Source organism: Bos indicus x Bos taurus, chromosome 17 (genome assembly GCF_003369695.1).
Source record: "Bos indicus x Bos taurus breed Angus x Brahman F1 hybrid chromosome 17, Bos_hybrid_MaternalHap_v2.0, whole genome shotgun sequence".
NCBI classification, from domain to species: domain Eukaryota; kingdom Metazoa; phylum Chordata; class Mammalia; order Artiodactyla; family Bovidae; genus Bos; species Bos indicus x Bos taurus.
Window position 1 is genome coordinate 3,639,177 of NC_040092.1, and position 20,358 is coordinate 3,659,534.

At 58.3% G+C, this 20,358-nt stretch overlaps 1 protein-coding gene across 1 annotated transcript; it reads left to right on the plus strand.

Moving 5' to 3' along the window:
• Nucleotides 1-13,746: 13,746 nt before the first annotated feature.
• OSM (oncostatin M) lies at nucleotides 13,747-17,767 on the plus strand. Its single transcript, XM_027566341.1, has 3 exons — nucleotides 13,747-13,869; nucleotides 15,462-15,595; nucleotides 16,170-17,767. Exons 1-3 carry the CDS (start codon nucleotides 13,836-13,838, stop codon nucleotides 16,713-16,715), a joined length of 714 nt encoding a protein of 237 aa, XP_027422142.1. The 5' UTR covers nucleotides 13,747-13,835; the 3' UTR covers nucleotides 16,716-17,767.
• The last annotated feature ends 2,591 nt before the right edge of the window (nucleotides 17,768-20,358 follow it).

A 20,358-nucleotide genomic window follows, 5' to 3' on the forward strand; every position in this document is an offset into this window, starting at 1 on the left:
TACTCAGAGGTCGTGGTGGCTCCCCAGAAAAGCCAGAGCGGGGCCAGGCCTCTGGCAGCGCGCCCGCCCTGCCCCTGGGAACCTGGGGGCTGCAGATCAGAGGAGCAGGGAGCACGGCCCAGCCCGGTGAGTGGCGGTCGGGGGCCCAGGCCAGCCCTTCCCCCCTCCCCCTGGCCTCAGTTTCCCCAGTGCCTGGAGACCCGGGAGGCAGCCCGCTCAGGATCCAATACCCCTTGGGCCCTGGGGAGAGGGCATTTGTCTGTGGATTGTCTTTGGGGTGGGGGGAATCTTGCTTCTCTCCCTGGAGGGCCCACCCTGGGCCTTGGCTGGAGGGATATCCCAGGCTGAGATGGGGGCTTTAGAACCAGAATTCCCGGGGCTGCCTGACCTGCATCTGGAGGGTTCCTGGTCACCTGTCCAGCTCTGGGGGGGTGTCTTTCTATCTCTGTTTGTGAGTCATTGCCTTATTTGGGTGTTCCTGCCACCCCAGCTTTCCAAGTGGGTCAGGCCTCTCCCGGTCCTCCAAGCTGGATTTTAACACATCGGTTAGTTCTGGGGCCTGTCCTCAGAACTGGCCTAGGCAGGAGCCACAGGTGCCCCGCTGGGCCGGCCTGATTCAGGCCCAGGCCTTGAGGCCAGCACGCCAGCCTGTGTCTCCTGCACACGTGCGTGTGTGTGGAGGGGGGTCGTTAGCTCTCAGGGCATTAAGAGTCCTTGGGGGTCACTGGGCTGGCTCCGGCAGGTTACAGATGGGGAGACTGGGACCCACAGGGCTTGGGTAGCGCCTGCAGCTAGGAGACGGGAATGTGACTCTGGCCCTCTCGCAGAGCTGATGCTATGCGTGCCGTCAGACGGAGGGGTCCAGGCCGGTGTCTCAGGCCGGTGGTGGGCGGCGGGGTGGCTCATGGACTGACCTTCTTAGCTTCCCAGGACCCAGAGAGTTCCAGGGCTAAGGAACTCGGTTTGGTCAGCCCAGGCCTGGGCTTGGGTAATTCATAACTGAGGCTGGGGGCCCTCACTGGCACACCCGGAGCCTCGGAGTGGCCACTCCTGAGAGCAAGGTTGAGGCCCCAGACCTCAGAGCCCGACGCTTGTCTTCAAAGATCAGCCTGTGCCCCGGGGGGGAGGGCGGGCCCCACCTGTGGCCCCTCAGCCCCTCGTCCCTCATCTCCGGGGTTGTGGGGGAGGGGGGTGTGAGCCTGGGCCGGGGTTGGAGGGGGGCTCTGGGTGGTGGGGACAGGAGATGAGCACACCTCAGGGGGGAAGAACCCGAGGCACATTTCCACGCTTTCTGGTCTCCACGGTTGTATATAAGTGACCTCGTCAGCCCTCCTCCAAGCATTTGAACAGAAATTCAAGGTTTAAGGTCCTCACCCACGCCTCGGCCAGGCTGGGCCGTGCAGTCCTGTGCTTGCAAAACTGCCACAAACAGGGTTTCTTTTCCTACATAGAGGGGAGGACAGACCTACTCCCCCAGCATGGTCTACTGGTCCCACTGGGTGGGACGGGTCCAAGCAGGAGGCAGGAGGAACGGCACCCAGTCTGCAGCAGGCCAGCCGGAGGCCCAGGCAGGCCGCGGTCCCAGCTGCGCGTGGGGGAGGGGCGTGGCATGCTGCATTAATTCACGTGTTCAGCACGCGCTCCCACTGGTCCCCTTTACCGGGGAAATGAAGCGCAGAGCAGTGAAGCAACTTAGCCAAGGTCTCACAGCTGGGCATGGCAGAACCAGAATTTAACAAGAAGGTCAGTAGTGCCCATGGGGCCTGGGGAGGTCCTCGGCGGGGTGGGGGGCGGGGGGCAGGGACAGTGTGGCTGACCCCTGAGGGACCCGGGTGATTTTGCAAGCTCCGTCGCAATCCCGGCTGTCTGCGTCGCTGGCTGGGCGTCTGCCGCCAGTGCGTGGGCAGGCACGCGCGGCCGGGCCCTGGCTCCTCCCTGACCTCGGGCTGGGTGTTGGGCAACGGCTGCGGTTTGTGTCTCCCTTTCCCAGGCGGGCCCTGGTGCTGGGGTTCCTGAATCCAGGGGCGTCTCAAAGGGGGATGCCCAGAGCTCCCTTCCCCAAGGGGAGGGGTCGGTGATGGTGCTGCACGGCGGGGCGGGGGGTGATGGTGTGTGCACTTGTGGTGTGCAGGCCTTGTTTGTGCAAAACAAGCGAGCAAGTCTGTTTTGGCTAGAGAGTGTGTCCGTGTGTCTGTCTGTCTGCACATGCTTCTGAGTGTCCGTGTGTCTGTGTACTTGCGCTCCCGCGTCAGAGGTCTGGGTGTCCGCGGCTGTAGGTGCACCCAGCCACTCGTAACCCTCAGCCGTGTGCCTGGCTCTGTCTCGGCACGTGTCCCGTGTATGCGTGGCTGGTGTGTGCAGCTGCTCAGTTGTGGGCGTGTGTGAGCGTTTGCGGCACGTGTTTCTGCATGTCTGTTTTTACCTGTGGCTAGGACCGTTTTCCTGTGTCCATGTGTGCGTGCACACATCTGCCCCTGTGTACCCTCATGTCCACTCTCCTTCCATGGACTCACATCCCTCTGGGCCCCTCTGCCTCTCCCTGAGGCGGAAGGCCCAGCCCCCTGCAGTCCCCTGGGAGCCGTGGGCTGTGCTGCCCTCCTCAGCCCTGCCCTCTGCCTGGCCACCTCCTGCCTCCGCCCTCAGCCTCCTCGACCCCCTCGTCCCCCTCTGCCCACATCTCCTTCCCTCCTCTTCTGCCTGCAGCCCCAAGGGAGCCTGGCTCTGCTTCCTGGCCCGAGTGTGTGCGGCCCTCAGCCCGAGCTCTCTACAGGGCCCCAGCCCCACTGCCCCGAGTCAGCCCAGGGTTGTCCTCGGCAGCGTGGCTGCCCCGGGCCGGCCGCTGGTCTCCCTGCCTGGGTCTCCTCCTGGCATACCCTGGCCTCGTATATTTAGGTGTTCCTTTTCTTTCTTTCTCTTTTTTTTGACTGCGTGGCATGTGGAATCTTAGTTCCCCAATTGCGGATCGAACCAGCGCCCCCTGCGCTGGAAGTGTGGAGTGTTAACCGCTGGACCACCACGGAGGTTCCCATGCGCACCTTTCCTAAGCTGACAGACGCGAGCCCGGTGTGCAGGCCCTGCTCCGGCACTCGCACAGGAGGGGCTGTGGAGACCCCCTGACTCTCTCCTGCCTCTTTGGAGCCCACTTCCTGCCTCCCAGACTCTCTGTTTTCCTGGAGTGGTGTTTTTTTTTTTAACTCTGCTTAATTTTTTTTTTTTCTAATTGAGGCGGAATTCACACAATATCAAGTTGACCATTTAAAAGTGAAGAGCTACCTCCCGGCCATTTAGCGTGTTCACAGTGTTGAGCAACCGTCACCTCATCTAATTCCAGAACACTTTCATCACCCCAAGAGGGAACCCCGTACCCCTCGGCTGTCACTTCCCATTCTCCTCCCGCAGCCCCTGGCAATCACTGAAGTGTCTTTATGGATTTCCCTATTCTGGACATTTCCCACAAATGCACTCATCTCATATGTGACTTCTGACGTCTAGCCTTTTCACTCAGTGTGATGCTTTTGAGGCACATCCAGGTGAACGCCTGTGTCAGCACTCCATTCTTTTCAATGGCTGAATAATATTCCAATGCATGGACAGAATCACGTTTTTTGGACAGAATCATGTTTTTTGGACATAATTGCGTTTTTTGGACATAACCACTTTTTAAAGATTTTACCGGAGTATAGTTTCTTTACAATGTTGAGTTAGGTTCTGCTTTACGGCAAAGTGAATCAGCTGTATGTATACCTATATCCCCCCTCTTTTGGACTTCTTTCCCATTAAGGCTGGCCTTCCCCTGTGGCTCAAACGGTAAAGAGTCTGCCTGCAACGCAGGAGAACCGGGGTTCGGTCTCTGGGTTGGGAAGATCCCCTGGAGAAGCAAATGCAACCCACTCCAGTATCCTTGACTGGAGAATCCCATGGACAGAGGAGCCTGGCGGGCTACAGTCCATGGGGTCGCAAAGAGTCAGACATGACTGAGTGACTAACACTTTTTCCTGTTTACGTCACCACAGAGCACGGAGTGGAGCCCCCTGTGCTATGCAACAAGCTCTCACCAGTTACCTATTTCATACCGGGCAGTGTGTATGACATAAGCGCTTTTCTCGTCCATTGCTCGCTGATGGGCATTCGGGCTGTCCCCGCCTTTGGCCTGTTTAACCCCTCCTTCTTGACCGTGGGGTGCACAGCAGTTGTGTTCAGTGACTACTCTCCTCTTCCTCACGCGCTTGGCTGTGGATGGTCCCAAATGGACACATTCTGTCACCCAGCTGAATGGCCACGAGCCAGTCGGCCCTTGGACAGAGCAAGTCTTTTCTCCCCTCGGACCTGGAGGGTGTTTCTGTTTCCATATCAAAATGAACGCTCAGAGATGCCTTAGCGCGTCCCCAAGGACAGGAGGAGGAAGACAGCAAGTCTTCCCAGTGCCCACCCCAGGGCATTTTCTCCAGGGCCCGCAATCGGCACCTCTGCAAAGCGAATCCTGCCTCAAGTCTTTACCACTTTGTAGACACTGGGCCCCCAGCTTGTTCCCCCATCTCCTTCGAGTTGTCAAGCAAAGCTGGTGACCTTGGGCTGCAGCTGGCACCCAGAGCAGGCTCAGCCATCCCACTTCCTCCCTCCACGCCCTCCGCCCTGAGGACTGAGGACTCCCCGGAAGTGCCGGGAAATCAGCTCAGCTAGCAGAACTGGCCTCTTGGCACATCCTGTGTAGCTGGAACCTGACTTCGTGCAGGGACCAGGGCTCAGGAAAATCCCTCGGCCTCTCTGGCTGCACCAGCCACATTCTCACCCGCGCGGCAGGACCCCACTCTCACCTGTGACATCCCGGTTCAGAAACTCCAGCTACGCCAGGGAGGGGTGTCTCCTGGGTCTCGCCATCAGTCCTGGGAAGGACTCCGACAGGGAGCGGGGGCAGACAGAATGCAGGTTCATTGCTAGACCCTGGGGTACCATGAAGATCAGGCTGGGTCAGCGTTCACTCCTGCGGCAAGAAACGGGAAGCCTGGCAAATGAGTCTTCCAGGTCCCTCCAGGCTTCGTGGTAATTTCACTCACCTGTGAGTAAGCCTTGTCTTTCTTGGCGATTTATCCCTTGCACCTGGCCTGGTGTCCCACACATGCAGCAGGTTCTTTATTACCTAGAGGTTGAACGAGAGACGGTAGGCTTGTCCCCTCCAACGAAGGCTGGCGCCTTTCTATGAGGCTTACGTAGAATTTGTCCTGAAATGCGTTCTTGAAAGGAAGTGGGAGAAATGCCTTGCCTTTTTCCTTTTCAGTTTGTTTTTGCAGGGAAGTGTTGAAATCTGCAGCAGCTGAAAGAATAGATGTTGAATTTGCTTTTGAAAAATCATCATAAAAGAAAAAGTCAGCGTCTTTTGTTATAGCCACGTGTTCCGGGAAACAAGCTCAATCAGAAGGACAGTGCAGATGGTGGAGCGCGGTTTATTACACCGGCGGGCCCAGGCAGAGTCTGCTCTTAGCCAAGGACCCCGACCAGTTTTTGTGAAAACCTTATATACCCTGTGTACGTGCCCAAACCCACCTCCCCAAATTCTTTGAAACTAGTCTGGACAAGGTGAAAGAGAGATATGATCAAAGTTAACCCACGATTCATGTGCGTTAGTAGTTAACAGTGGACAATTATCAATAGGCCTGTGGTCATACCCCAATAAGCATAATAAAAGTTATGATTCTATTTGGTTACACAGATAATGAGGGTATTCTTTTAGGCGATGGAGAGTCTAGGTAGAGCCCTGGGGTTCTTCCATGGGGGGGCGGGGGGGCGGGCCTGGTTTTCCAGTTGGTATGTCGTTTCCATAGATACTGGGCATATAGGTCAAAGTCCACAGTCGGGCCCAAGCTGGAGTCCTGCTTTCGAGATGGAGCCTATTCTGTCTGCTTCGTCCTTCACTTTAACCATCGAGGCTTCCTGAAAAGGAGGGATCACACGCCTTGGTGTATCAGGAGCAACGCGATTCTGACGTTCCTCAGATGAGGGCACTAGAAAGGCTCAAAGAGGCCCCGTCCCGCCCGGCGGTGAAGCGGGCCTGCACTTGTAGAGGCCCGGCTGCAGGGGGCTCTGCATGGCGGCTGGGGACACGCCTGGGCCCCATAGCCGCAGCTGCATGCTCATGCATCCATCCAGTCATCAAGGATTTATTGAGCGCCTACTGCATTCCAGGGCTTCGCTGGGGCTTAGATGGTGAAGAATCTACCTGCCAATGAGGAAGACCTGGGTTCGATCCCTGGGTTGGGAAGATCCCCTGGAGAAGGAAATGGCACCCCACTCCAGTACTCTTGCCTGGAGAATCCCCATGGACAGAGGAGCCTGGTGGGCCACAGTCCATGGCATTGCAGAGTTGGACACGACAGAGCGAGTAACACTTTCACTTTCACCTCTACCTTCCAAGGCCTCTGCTATGCTTTGGAGACAGGCGATGGGGAACCACCACCACCATTTCACACCCTGTTGGAATTTACAGTCTGGCTGGGGACACAACCCCACAGTTTTAAAAGTTTGTGGTTCTGAAGAATGCTACAGAGAGGGGTATGTGGTACTCTGGGGCGGGGGCGGGGGTGTAAACTAGCCTGGGGTAGAGGAAGGCCACTTGAAGAGCTGAAACTCGGTGTCCGATGGCAGTTCAGTAGTGGGTACAGCATGTGCCAAGGCCCTGGGATAAGAGCTCACTCCTCTGGGGGCTGAAGAAGGTCAGAGAGAGCGGCGGGCAAGCTGGAGAGGTGTTGGGGGAGGCTGGGGAAGTGGGCAGGGACTGGGGGCCATGGCGATGACTTTGGCCTTATCCAAGAGGCAACAGGAAACCAGGGAGTGTTTTGAGCAAGAGGATCAGACCAGGCTGTGTTGTACAAGCCCCTCCGGAGGGTGGCTTGGTGTCCCCCGCCCTTTTCTAAAAAAATGTTTTATTTGGCTGTGTTGGGTCTTGGTTGCAGCACACAAGATCTTCATTGTGGGCTTAGTTGCCTGCTGCAGGTGGGATCTTAGTTCCTCAATGACCAGAGATCGAACCTGGGTCCCCTGCATTGCAAGCATCACTGCAAGAGGGATTCTTAACCCCTGGATCTCCAGGGTAGTTCCTCCACACCCCAACCTTCCCATTCAACTTCCAGCCACACCCTTCGTTCTGTAAACTGTTCCATGAGGTCCTGTTTGCCCTTGCAATTCTCTTGACCCGGAATTTGTAGCGTTTCTGTTCTGCCTTTCTGCCAATGAAACCTGGAATTTCACAGGTTTCACTGTGTAATTCACAATTTCAGCGATGTCTGTGCAGACCCGCGGAAATACCCACCTCCGTCCCCAACCTCCCCAGGCAGCCAACCCTGTGAGGGCACTCTGGGAGCCGCTGGCGTTTGTTTCTGTGGCATCTCTGCCTCCTCCCCTCTGTGCACCTTTCCGCAAGCTCCCACCTCTCAGGCCTCAGTTTCCCCACCTGCAAGGCAGGGACCATGGGCTCTGCCTCATTAGGGGGTTTTGAGGATGCAGGGAGCTGACCCATGAGGGAGTCCTGGTCCCGGTCCCAAGAAGAGCTGCAGAAATGAGCCCGATTGTCACCACTGGGCACACAGCACGTGCCTGGGGCACCAAAACAGTTTTGGCAAGAATGTGATGTTTCAAAATAGGTCTCGTGTGTTGTCATCATGAGAAAAGCCAGGGCTCCGTTCGCTGGACTCCTTGATCCTGCTGAGTGTTTGCCAGGTCGTGGACTATAGCCTGCCAGGCTCCTCTGTCCATGGGATTTCCCAGGCAAAAATGCTGGAGTGGGTTGCCATGGCCTCCTACAGGGGATCTTCCCGACCCAGGGATTGAACCCAAGTCTCTTATGTCTCCTGCATTGGCGGGAGGCTGCATGTTTAGGACTGCTTTTATTTACGGCGACGTCTCAGTGTTTGGAGCCTCCACGGGACCCCATGGTGCTTTATAGGGTTGTGGACCCTCTGTGGTCATCTCTCCTGTCCCAGGACCTCACAGAGGAGACCCTGGGCTCAAAGAGGGTGGCCCGGGGGTGGGGGTCATCTGCACGCTCGGCTCCTGTTCGTCGCACCTCAGAGTAGATGAAGCAGCCCCCAGTAGCCTTGGCCTTGGCCTGGGTGGGGGTGTTCCCCGTGGCAGGGCCTGGTCTGGGAGCTGACGGCTGACGGCTAATGTGAGGTTGGTGCAGAGAAGCGAGTCCCACTTCTCTCTCTCTGCACTTCCCTTAATAGGTGTTCAGGCTCTTGGAAACGGGGGTCAGTCACCCAATTTGGGGGAACCACGGGGTGCAGGGGAGGGCATGCAGTCCTGTCCCCACAGACACACCAGGTCCCAGGAGAACCCTGGCAGGTCTTGAGTCAGATGACCCCCAGGCCAAGGGTGACCTCGCTGACCTCACAGGGGCCCTGGAAGATCCTTGCTCACCCGGCGTTTATGTAACGTGAGTTTCCCAACTGCCCTCAGAGTCACCCTGTGACCTAAACAGATGTGTGCCGTCGTCTGCCCCAGTGGCTGGTGGGTAAGTGCTCACTGGACACTCGCTGTGGGCCGGGCATTGGCGCGCCCCGTCCACGGAATTACGGCACCGGCCATGTAGTTAGTAGGCAGCATTTGGCCCTGCACTTTCACAATCGAGATGCAATTCACATGTCATCAAGTGCATTTAAATTTACTTTATTTATTTATCTTTGGCTGCCGTGGGTCTTCGTTGCTTTGTGCAAGCTGTCTTCAGTCCCTGTGAGCCGGGAACTGCACTCTTCGTGCAGTGCGTGGGCTTCTCATCAAGGTGGCTTCTCTTGTTGCGGAGCACAGGCTCTCGGCATGAGGGCTTCCGTAATTGTGGCACATGGGCTTAGTTGCTCCGAGGCATGTGGAATGCTCCCCGAGCCAGAGACCAAACCTGCGTTCCCCTCGTTGGCAGGCCGATTCCTATCCACCGTGCCACTAGGGAAGTCCCCATCAAGTGCATTTAAAGTGTATATAATGCATGGACTTATATCCAACTGCTGGAGCCCGCGTGCCTTAGAGCCCGTGCTCTGCAACAAGATAGGCCACCACAGTGCGAAACCTGTTCTCCGCAAATGAAGAGTAGCCCCTGCTGGCCACAGCCGGAGAAAAGCCTGCATGCAGCCGTGAAGAGCTAGCCCAGCCAAAAATAATAAATAAATAAAAAGTAAATATAATAAAAAACATAATCCAGTGGTTTAAGTATATTTATAAGAGGGTGAAATCATCTGTTTGATAGTTAAAAAAATATTTTCGTCCCCCCTAAGAAACCCTATCCATAAGCTATCACTTCTTGTCTGTCCCCAGATCCCCCAGCCCCTGGCAACCACTAATCCACTCTCTGTCTCTATGGATTCACCATTTCTGGACATTTCATATAAAGGGATCATACGTGGCCTTTTCTGACTGACTTGCATGGAGCATAATGATTTTGAGGTTCGTCCATGTTGTAGCACGCGTTAGTACTTCATCTCTCTTTCTGGCTGGATAATATTCTATCGTATGGACAGACCACATTTTAAAATCCATTTTCTGTTGATGGACTATTGCGTTACTTCTACATTTGGGCTATTGTGAATGAATGCTTCTGTGAATATCTGTGTGCAAGTTTTTATGTGATTATATGATTTCAGTTCTCTTGCGTACATGCCCAGGAGTGGCATTGCTGGTTGTCTGAGATTTCTACGTTCACCATTCGAGGAAGAGACATTCTTTTTCCTAAAGTGGCTGAATGTACCCTCTTCCATTGCCACCAGCAGTGCACACGGGCTCCGATGTCTCCACGTCTTCTCCTACACGTGTTATTGTCTGTGTGTGGTTGCAGATGCCCTAGTGGAGGTGCAGTGGCATCTCGGTGTAGTTTGGACATGCATTTTCCTCATGGCTAATGATACTGACTTCTTTTCACGTACTTATTGGCCATTTGTGTCTGGTTTGGAGAAAAGTCTTTTTAAATCCCTTGCCCGTTTAAAAATTGGGTTGTAGGCACTTCCCTGATGGTCCAGTGGTTAAGACTTCGCCTTCCAGTGCAGAGGGTGTGCGTTCAAACCCTGTCGGGCGGTAAAGACCCCACATGCCTCACAGCCAAAAAACGGAAACAAAACAGAAGCTGTATTGTAACAAATTCAATAGAGACTTAAAAACGGCCCACATCAAAAAAAATTTTGTTTCAATTAAAAAAATGGGGTTGTTTGTCTTCTCTGATGTTAAACTGTGGCGCTGTGGTTGCAAGAGGGGAAACTGAGGTTCAGAAAAGGGGGGTGTGACTGGGCCAAGAATTCTGGGCCCACAAGCAGATGGAGACCGGAACCTGGGTTGGTCTCCGCCCATAGCCTGCAGGCCTCTGCTCCCAGGCCTCTGCACGTCCTGCGTTCACGTTGACCTGCCCCTCAGGTCACACCAAATCCTGTCCTTGGGTCTAAAGGTAGGGGGGGGGGCGTGGGGGGGGAGCGCCCCAGCTGGAGGGTGGATCGGAAAGGCGAGGAAACAGCAGTTCTGAGGAACCAAGCGGGCCGTCTCTTCCCCTCCGGATCACGCGGACCTGGCTGACGTGGCCCGGGAAGCGGGCACAGCCCGGGCCCTGTGGTCGTGGAGCCTATTTATACTGGCGGGGGCCGTGTCGCAAGCCTTTCCTGCTGGCAGGAGAGACGTCACCAGGCGCTGACCTCACCAGAAACGCTGACGCACCTTCCCCTTACACTTCGCTTGGATGGGCTGTGGGGCCGCCTCACCTCGGCCTCCTCCCGCCCAGCTCCAGGCTTCTCCCCAGTGTCCCCGCTCCCTGCAGCCCCCCAGCCACACCCTCTACTTGAAGCCATTGACTTGTGTCCCTCAAGTGTATGCACCGAGGTCACGACCCCCAGCACCTCAGAATGTGAGTGTGCACAGAGCCAGGGCCCGCAGAGCGGCAATCGGGGTAAAGTGGGGCCATTGGGTGAGCCCCACTGCAATGTGACAGGCGCCGTAGAAGAGGAGATCGGGGCCTCCCTGGTGTGGCTCAGTGGTAACGAAGCCACCTGCCAGTGCAGGGGACGTGAGTTTGATCCCTGGTCCAGGAGAACCCCACGTGCCGGGGAGCAGTGAAGCCCGTGCACCACAGCTACTGAGCCTGTGCTCAAAAGCCCGCAAGCCACAGCTACGGAAGCCCACGAGCCTAGGTCCTCTGCAACAAGAGAAGCCACCGCAGTGAGAGAAGCCCGTGGATCGCAACTAGAGAAAAGCCCATGCGGCAATGAAGACCCAACACGGCCCCAAATAATTTTTCATAAAAGGAGAAGACATCTGGGCACAGACAGACACGGCAGGGCAGCTGTGGGAGGAGATGGTGAGAAGCAGGCCGTCTGCAAGCCAAGGAGGGCGGCCTCAGGATGAAGCCAGCACCTTGAGCTCGGACTTTCAGCTCTGGGACTGTGAGAAAACGCCTTTGGATCATTTCTGTCTGTGGTACCTGGTTATGGCAGCTCCAGCAAACTCATATGCGTGTTTAAAGCTCCGTGCTCAGGGCCAGCTCTTTCAGATGTGAAGGCACCCTTCTTCACATACAGATGTTTTATAAAAGGCACACCGCAGGTGGAGCGATCGCAACCTCTCTGGGTCTTGGAGGCCTCTTCAAACCAGGGAGACCCTACTGCTTCCGGACCAAGGGGTGAAAACACTGGGCTGTCCCCTGAGCATGGAGGCTGCTCAGCAAGGAGCCCATGAGAGGGGCATGAGGCTCTCTGGCCAGACCTGGCTCTCCCACCTGGAGCCCAGCCCTGAGCTTCTCCAAGCTTCGGTTTTTCTCTCATTACCAGGAGCCAGGGACCTTCCCTGGTGGTCCAATGGTTAAGAAAACACCTTCCAAGGCAGGGGATGCAGGCTTGATCCCTGGTTGGGGAACTAAGATCCCACAAGCCACAGGGCTACTAGGCTCAGGCACCACACTCGAAACCCACTCACCACAACAAAACATCCCGCGTTCTGCAACTAAAACCCAACGCGGCCAAATAAGTACTTTTTTTTTTTAAAAAAGCAAACGACTATTAAAAAAAGGGAGCTGAGGCACGCCTGCCCGGCCGGTATCCCTCCCAGGGCTGCAGCGAGATGAGATCAGAGATGTGAAATGAACAAGGATCCAGGCCTGGCCTGGGCCCAGGAAGCCGCCTTGTGGGAGTGGGCGCCGGGATGCGGAATCGAGCAGAAGTGACGTTCTCAGGAGGAGACTCCAGAACTGGGCCTTGCGGGTGGCGGGGATGTGATGGGGACCAGGGAGTAGGCAGGGGCGGGTGAGGAGAAGCCTCCGGGGCTTAGGGTGGCGGGGTGCCCCTGGTGCTGCCCATTGCTAGTTCCTCCGCACTTGGAAAAGAGCGGGCCAAATAAACGTAATGACTGCGTAAATGAGCGAGATGGGCGTGTCTCCAGGGGGCGGGCTGGTGGGAATGGCCTTGGGGGTATTGATGGGTGCTGGAGTGGGTGCCCGGCCTTCCTCCACCCGGCCACCTTGGCATTCCTGATCCGGGCTCCACGGGGCCCAAGCAGCTCAGGCTTCTTTGGTCCCACGGCCCCGCTAGGGGCCCCACCCCGCTCCTCAGCCTTTGACACCCTCCTCCCCACGGCACTCCTCAGGGTGCAGGCCAAGGACCCCCAGCCAGTCTGTTGGAGGTGCTCAGGTGGCCAGGCATGGCGTTCGGGCCAGCGCAGCCTCCGTCTGCTCTCTCATCCTGTGGGGAAGCAGCAGGTTGACTCAGGAGGCGCTGTCTCCGGGGCCTCTCCTCTCGTTTCTTTGAGAAGCAGAGGACCTACTCAAGATCACTATCTTTCAGAGAAAGTGAAACCTGGCCCCCACCCGTCACCAGCGACTCCCCCTCCAGCTTCCCCTCTGAGCTCACAGCTTCCCCATCTCCTCCGCCCCCCTACCCCGCCTCCCCGACAGCCAATACTTGGAAGCAGACTGCTTCATCGCTCCTTTTTCCTTCCAAGGGCCTTTGCCTTTTATGTCCATGATGGCAGCAGCCCAGTGAGGTAGCTGAGAGATACTTTTCAAATCCTCATTTTATAGGTGGTGGGGGCCTCCACGGCCCAGAGATGCGAAGCAACTTGCCTTGGGTCACACAGCATGTCAGTGGGCTTGAGCTCTGATCTCCCTTTTTCCTTGCCCCAAGTGCCTGGTTCGATGGGCCTGGGATGGGGAACACTGGTTATATGAGGGGTGCCTCGCCGGGGAGAGGAGAGGGCGGGGAGCCCCACCAAAGGATGCAGGTCTTGGGGCCAGAATCACAATCTCGGGGCTGCCAGCCTGGGTCTGGCTCTGTGCCCAGAGCCCCGTGGTTTCCGCTCACAGATGTCCCAACAGCCCCGCGGGAGGGCGGGAAGGGCACCCGAGAAGGAAGATGTCTCGCTCCCCTCACCCCCAAACCACAGTGGCCTGAAGCCCGATGGCCCCCAGCCAGGGACCCGGATATGGGCCCTCCAGGGGCCCGGCTGGCAAACCCTCCCATCTATCCCAGACGCGGCCCCCCTGCAGCGAGCATAGACCCCCTTGCTTCCCCGCTCACCCCAGGAAGGCTGAGGCTGTGGTTTGCATCATCCTTGGGCGTGGGGGGCTGACCTCGAAGAATGAATTCGAAGAAAACAGGAGGAGGCGCGGGCATGCCACCGCACTGGGCGCCCATTGGCCGCCTGCAGAAACTTTGGTTTTTTTTAGGGTCATGTTCCCAGAAGGCCTCCCCTCCCCCACCCCCTCCCCACCCACCTCACGAGGTGTTGGCCAATCACCCCGACGGGCATAAAGTGGCTGCCAGTCCTCAGGGCTCCAGGCAGGGAGGTGTCACCCCCAGCGGGCACAGGCCGGAGCTCGGTCACCCAGCATGCGGGCACAGCGTATGCAGAGAACACTGCTCAGTGAGTACTTCCTTCCTCCCCGCCGGCAACTGCCTGCCGGGCTCACGGGCACCAGCGGGGAGCAGGGCCACCCTTTGCCCTCTGGGAACTGGGCAGAAGGATGCTGAGAAGGGGAGAGAGCCAGAGGGCAGGCAAAGAGAGGGATCTACTGAGAACACAGCATCTTCACAGCAGGAGAAGGGTATCCCCGGAGGGCTTCCAGGTGGAGGTGATGCAGACTCGTGGACTCTGGGAGCAAGGGAGTGAGGGAAGGAGATCACCACTGCAGAAGAAGCCAGGGAAGCAGGAGTGAGGCGGGAGATGTGCTGGGGCAGAGGAGGAGGCCGGGGAAGCTGAGCGGGATCGCGGTGTGATGTCTGGAAAGGCGGTGGGGTGCCTCCTTTTTTTGGCCCGGATTCGCAGGCCCTGGGATGGATGGGCACTCTCAGCCGGGTCTGGGGGCCCGGGAGCCCACACAATCACACAGCACCCATAGCCACACCCACAGGGTGACAGGCACACAGAGCCGCGTGACGTCATACGGTGCCCTTGGTCTCAGCCATCTGGGAAGCCCTGCACGCAGCCCGGGGCCCCTGCGGCCGATGGGTCACAACGGCTGGCTGTGTGTGGCGGCCGTTCCCTTGGGCCTTGCGCAGACCCAGACACACGCCCACACAGGCTCCCTGGCCCCACGTGCTCGGGGCTCACCCCAGCCCCCGCCGGCTGAGCCCAGCAGCAGGTACCTGGGGGGGCGGCAGGGGGTGCCCTGTGGCTGCGTTCCCCTGGCGCCCAGCCCCCTGGGCCCCGGCTGCGGCGTCTTCCCCAAGGGGCCACGGTTCCTAGGAAGGGAAAGTGGTGTCACTGCCTTCCGGGCCATTGCACCACAGGCCCTTCCGACCACGTGGCTGGCGGTGCCGGTGGGTGGGTGGGGGGAGGTGGTGGAGGAGGGGAGCCGTGACGGTGCCCGCCCACCGCGGGGCGCTCTGGCTCACCACATCTCTGGCGGGGGGCGCCTGAAAGAAGTGGCCGTTTCCGGAGAGAGGAGGGAGGCCCGAGAGATGGGGGCAGAGGGTGGCCTTGGGTGACCTGAACAAGTCCTTCTGCTTTGGCGCCTTGGTTCTCCTGTGGGTCAGATGGGGGCGTGGATGAGCTTATCTCATGCATCCTCTCCAGGTGGAAAGGCAGCCCCTCCTGGTTCTGCAGATGGAGCTCAGGGCCGGGGCTACAAACCCCTCTGGAGGCCCCCTGTAGGGTTGGGGGTATTGGGGCCTGCAGCAATGGCGGATCCTTAGCCCAGAGGTCTCGTGGGCCCCACCTGGGCCCCCGCAGGTCAGCTCCCGAGGTTGGCAGGCTGGACTCCACTGCCCCACCACGTCTTCTCAAAAGGCTTGCTTGGCAAGCCGCAGCCAGTGTCAGGTGCAGTGCAGCGGCTCTCTGGACGGTGGTGCTGGCCGCCGCGGGTGTCCCTGGGCATGCGCAGAGCCCAGCCCCCGCCTCCACGCGGATGAGGGGTGGGCTGTGCCCTCCTCTGAGGCCCGCGTGAGCACCCTCCCCTCTGCAGGGTGCCCACCGGCAGAGACTGAAGCCGGTCCCTCGTCTTCCCTCTGCCCCAGGTCTGGTCCTCAGACTTCTGCTCCTGTGCACAGTGGCCACGGGCAAGTGCTCGGGCAAGTACCACGAGCTTCTTCTGCAGCTCCAGCGCCAGGCGGACCTCATGCAGGACCCCAGCACGCTCCTGGATCCCTATGTGAGTGCCCAGCCCCCCCGGGGGGCACCTGAGTCTCAGAGAACTGTGGGTGGAGCTGGGGCTGGAGCGATCCCCAGAGAGGACCTGCTCAGCCTGGGGCTGGTGGTGGAACCGAGGCTCCACGTTATTCCAGGGCCGCAGTGAGACTGTCGCGGGTCTAACCCTGAGACGTCAAGGAAACAGTGGGTGGGCCTGGAGCGTGAACCCCGACTCCATCACCTCATTCGTCTGTTTGCCCAGCGTGCTCATTGCACATCTACCACGGGCCTTGTTCTAGGCACCGGGTCGTCGCAGGGAACAGTCCACCCTCCTAAGCTCAGGTCATCTCCCATCTCTTCCACAATGACACACCTCACACCACCGTCACCACTTGTGTGGTCACCCCCGCCAGCCCTGCCTGCAATGACCTGGGAGTCCTCTCCCTTCTTGGGCCTCAGTTTCTTGATCTGAACAATGGGAGGGTTGGATGGGGGAGGGGTGCATGTGGCCCAGCAGCTCAAGGCTGAGCAGGTGTGTGTGTGTGTGGTTGGGGCTCCAGGGCTCACCTCTGTACTGTCCTTTTCGCTCTCCCCAGATCCACCTCCAAGGCCTACACAGTCCCGTACTGCAGGAACACTGCAGGGAGCGCCCGGGGGACTTTCCCAGCGAGGATGCCCTGTGGAGGCTCAGCAGGCAGGACTTCCTGCAGACCCTCAACACCACACTGGGCCTCATCCTTCGCATGCTGAGTGCCCTGCAGCAGGACCTCCCGGAAGCAGCCCACCAACAGGCGGAGATGAATGTCCGCGGGTTCGGGAACAACATCCACTGCATGGCCCAGCTGCTGCGTGGCTCCTTGGACCCAAAGGCTGCTGAGCCCACCCAGCCGGGCCCAGGGCCCACCCCGCTGCCACCCACGCCGCCTTCCAGTACCTTCCAGCGCAAGCTCAGGAACTGTGGGTTCCTGCGAGGCTACCACCGCTTCATGCGCACAGCCGGGCAGGTCCTCCGGGGCTGGGGGGAGAGACAGGGCCGCAGCCGCAGACACAGCCCCTGCCGGGCCCTGAAGAGGGGGGCCCGCAGGACACGGCCCTTCCCGGAGATCAGGAGACTCGCGCCCAGGGGCCAGCCGCCCCGGTAGCCTTTGGGGTGCCCCTGCCAGGTGAAAGGTCAGCAGGTGGCATGCAGGACGGCAGGCCGCTGCCACCCATCTCCTCTCTGCTCCCCACATCTCCGAAGCGCACTTTAATGGGTGTGAGCCGGGCAGCCCCCTCTAGCTCCCCCAAGGCTGGGCTGCAGGGGTATGGTCAGGCTGTGGAGTGCTCCCAGCCCTGGGTTCCTCGGCCCTCGGGGGGTGGCCGGGCCAGGTCCATACAGGGCCAACTTTCCATTGATTCAGGGGTCGGATGACACAGGCTGACTCACGGCCAGACTGGCTCCCCCCCCACCCCCGCTCTGCTCCCCGGAGACCGGCCGGACTGTCCTTCTCATGACTTGCATGGCTCTTGCCCCCATACTTCCTCCTTACCCTAGTGGCCTGGCTCCAAGGCGGTGGGGGTCAGGGCCTGAGTTGGCCGACTATGCCTCATCGCGTCTGGGGCCAGATCCCTGGATACCTGGGAGGCCTCACTTTAGGCAGCTGTGATGGAGCAGAGGGCGCTGGAAGGAGCACTGATGGGGGTGGGGGGTCGGTTCAAGGTTGGCCTCTAACTCGCCGTGTGACCTCATCAAGGCCACCTTGCTTCTTAGGACCTCAGTTTTCTCTTTGTGATTCGAAGGGCTTGGGGACCACGTGCAGCCCTCTCTGCTTGTCAGTTGCTGGGACTCTGTGACACAGGGTGGATATCAGATTCTCTCCATTCATAGGGACACACGGTGCAGACGGCCCCTGGGCACAGGCTCCGCTCTCTGGAGGAGACCTAGTGCCTGGAAGCGCCTGGTCTTGGGTCTCGGCTGCCGGCTGCGCCCCCTGATGGTGCATCATGGTATTTTTTCGTGCTGAAATCACCGCCCTCCTGGAGGGGGGGTCCCAGAAGCTTCTGGGCCAATTCCTTGGAGGGACAGGACTAATTTATAGATTTTTTTAAAATCAGTTTTTTAAAAATCTGTTTTCTATTTATAAGGCTTATTTATGATGTGTATTTAATGTTAATATTGTGCAAACATATATTTAAAATTTGCATGGTTTCTAAAGCCCCTGTGTGTCTCTGTTGCATTGGTTGCGGGGGGTAGTTGGGGAAGCCTCTTGGAGATGGGAGGGTCCCTAGGTGGCAAGGCCATAAGCGTCCACCAATGGAGGGCTGGGCTGGGGGTCCTTGCTCTATCCGGGAAGGGAAGCCGCACACCCCTGTCAGCTGTGGGCTCTGACTCAGGGGGCATCTCAAAGTGCCCATTTTCTCAGAGTGGGTCTCCCTTGAGAAGCTGGGGACCAGAGGTTTGGGAACCAGAGGGGACAGGGGAAAGATGGAGTCTGTGGGTTGCTCTCGGTCTTCGTGGGTGAGTGGCTGGGGGTATGTGTCCTGTGGGTGTTGTGTGAAACAGCGAAGTGAAGTGAAAGTCACTCATTTGTGTCCGACTCTTTGCAACCCCCATGGACTATACAGTCCATGGAATTCTCCAGGCCAGAATACTGGAGTGGGTAGCCTTTCCCTTCTCCAGGGGATCTTCCCAACCCAGGGTTTAAACCCAGGTCTCCCGCGTTGTAGGCAGATTCTTTACCAATTGAGCCACAAGGGAAGCCCAACGCTGGAGTGGGTAGCTTATCCCTTTTCCAGCGGATCTTCCTGACCCAGGAATCAACCCGGGGTCTCCTGCATTGCAGGCGGATTCTTTACCAACTGAGCTACCAGGGAGTCACTAAGTCATGTCCAGCTCTTGCGACCCCATGAACTGTAGCCCGCCAGGCTCCTCTGTCCATCGGATTTCCCAAGCAGGAATACTGGAGTGGGTAGCCATTTCCTTCTCCAGAGGATCTTCCGGACCCAGGGATAGAATCCAGGTCTCCTGCATTGCAGGCAGTTTCTTTATCATCTGAGCCACCAGGGAAGCCCCTGGTATGTTTCGTGAAACAGACAAGATAATAATAGATCTTGTCTCAGATATGGCCTGCAACCTGGTAGGTGCCTTGAAACTGTTTCCTGAAGGGCCCCAGGTCCGGTAGGGATTCCACCTGGCTGCTCCCAATGCTCAGGGCCTCACCCCCGGAAGGTCATCTATACATCAGTGACATGCGAAGCGGCAGCTACAAAGGAAGGGCTCACAGAATTAGATGAACTTGACCTAGATCAGTCCCTGGCCACCCCCATTTCTGGTGGGAACAAGACTTAACATGGGGTGGAAGAGAACTCCACCCACTATGACCCACTTCGCTGATGAGAAGACTGAGGCTCAGAGAATTTGAGTGACCTGCCCAGGTCCTCAGAGCCAATTTCCTGGGGGCGGGCACATTTTGAATTCCGGTCCATTGGACATCAGGGCGGGAGCATCCTCCCATTACCTTTCAACCTCTGTAACTCTGCTGACAAATTCACAAGTCCCCCGGGGCACAGAGCTCCCAGAAGAGGGGTCAGACAGACGGCAGACAAGCAAAAGAACGGACAGGAGCACCTGAGGTTGCAGTGCGAGCTTGAGCTTGGCAAAAACAAAGCGGTGATGAAACAGAGAGTGAGAGTCTGGAGACGCGAGTGGTCAGCGGTGCACCTGGAAGAGGTGACGTCCACTCTGCAGCCTGAACGACGCACAGGAGGGGTGGAGCCTCTAGGTGGCGGAAAGGGCCAGGGCAAAAAAATGGTCTGAGCATTCAAGAATTGGTGCAGTGAGTGAGGGTATTGCTGATTCATCAAAAGGGCCCAGAGGGGGACAGCCTCTTGCTCAAGGTCACAGAACAAGTTAGTGCAGGGCTGGGGCTAGAGCTCCAGGTCTCTTACTCGCAGCCAGGGCGTACCCTCTGTATTCCAGGCTGTTTACAAAGTACTTAGTAAAGGCTCTCCGTTACCTGCCCCCCTCCCCCTGCCCACCAGCCCCAGTGGGGCTCCCTCTTGCTCTTGGGCTTCCTGCCATACCAGCCACTTTTGGATCCCAGTGGACCTCGCCCCACAAGGCCCCTGCCGGTGCTCTTCTGTCTGCAGTGCTGTGCTCCTTCTGGTCAGCTCATCCTTGGCTGGGTCCAGCAACGTGGTAACTTTTCTCAAAAGTGTCCAACGGGGTGGCGGGGGCCTCAGCTCATGTGGCATTTGCACTGCCTGTCCGCCTCCCCTGCTAGCCTAGAGCCTCCGAGGACAGAGTTCACCTCTGTCTTCTCTGCCCGGTCCCAGCACGCAGCAGGAGCCCAGTGAGGAGCCGGGCGGGGAGCCCAGCCTAGACTGGTGCTCCCCAGGTGCCCTCGACGGCAGACGGCTGGCCTCGCTCTTTGTGGCCCTGTTCAAGCGTGGTGGTGCTGCTGGGGGTGGTCTTTCCTCGGACCAGGCTGCTGGGAAGCTGTGGGTGGAAGGTGGGCAGATCCGGAGAGCCAGGCACCTACAGTTTCCCTGAGCGGAAGGGGATCCGGCTCTGTAGCTGCCTGTGGAGAGGGCCAAAGAGGTTCTGGGCGAGGAAGAGCTGGCAAGGGAGCTGGCAAGCCCAGGGTGGTGGCTCTCCGCCCTGCCTGGCACCCACCTGGCAGGAAGCAGATCAGGCAGCCCCCAGATGCTGGGGTGGGGGCCTCGGGGGTCTGTCAGTGAGGACGTGTCACCTGCATGATGCTGTCTCCCGAGGAGGCCCCAAGCTGCAGGTGCCACCATCTCCAG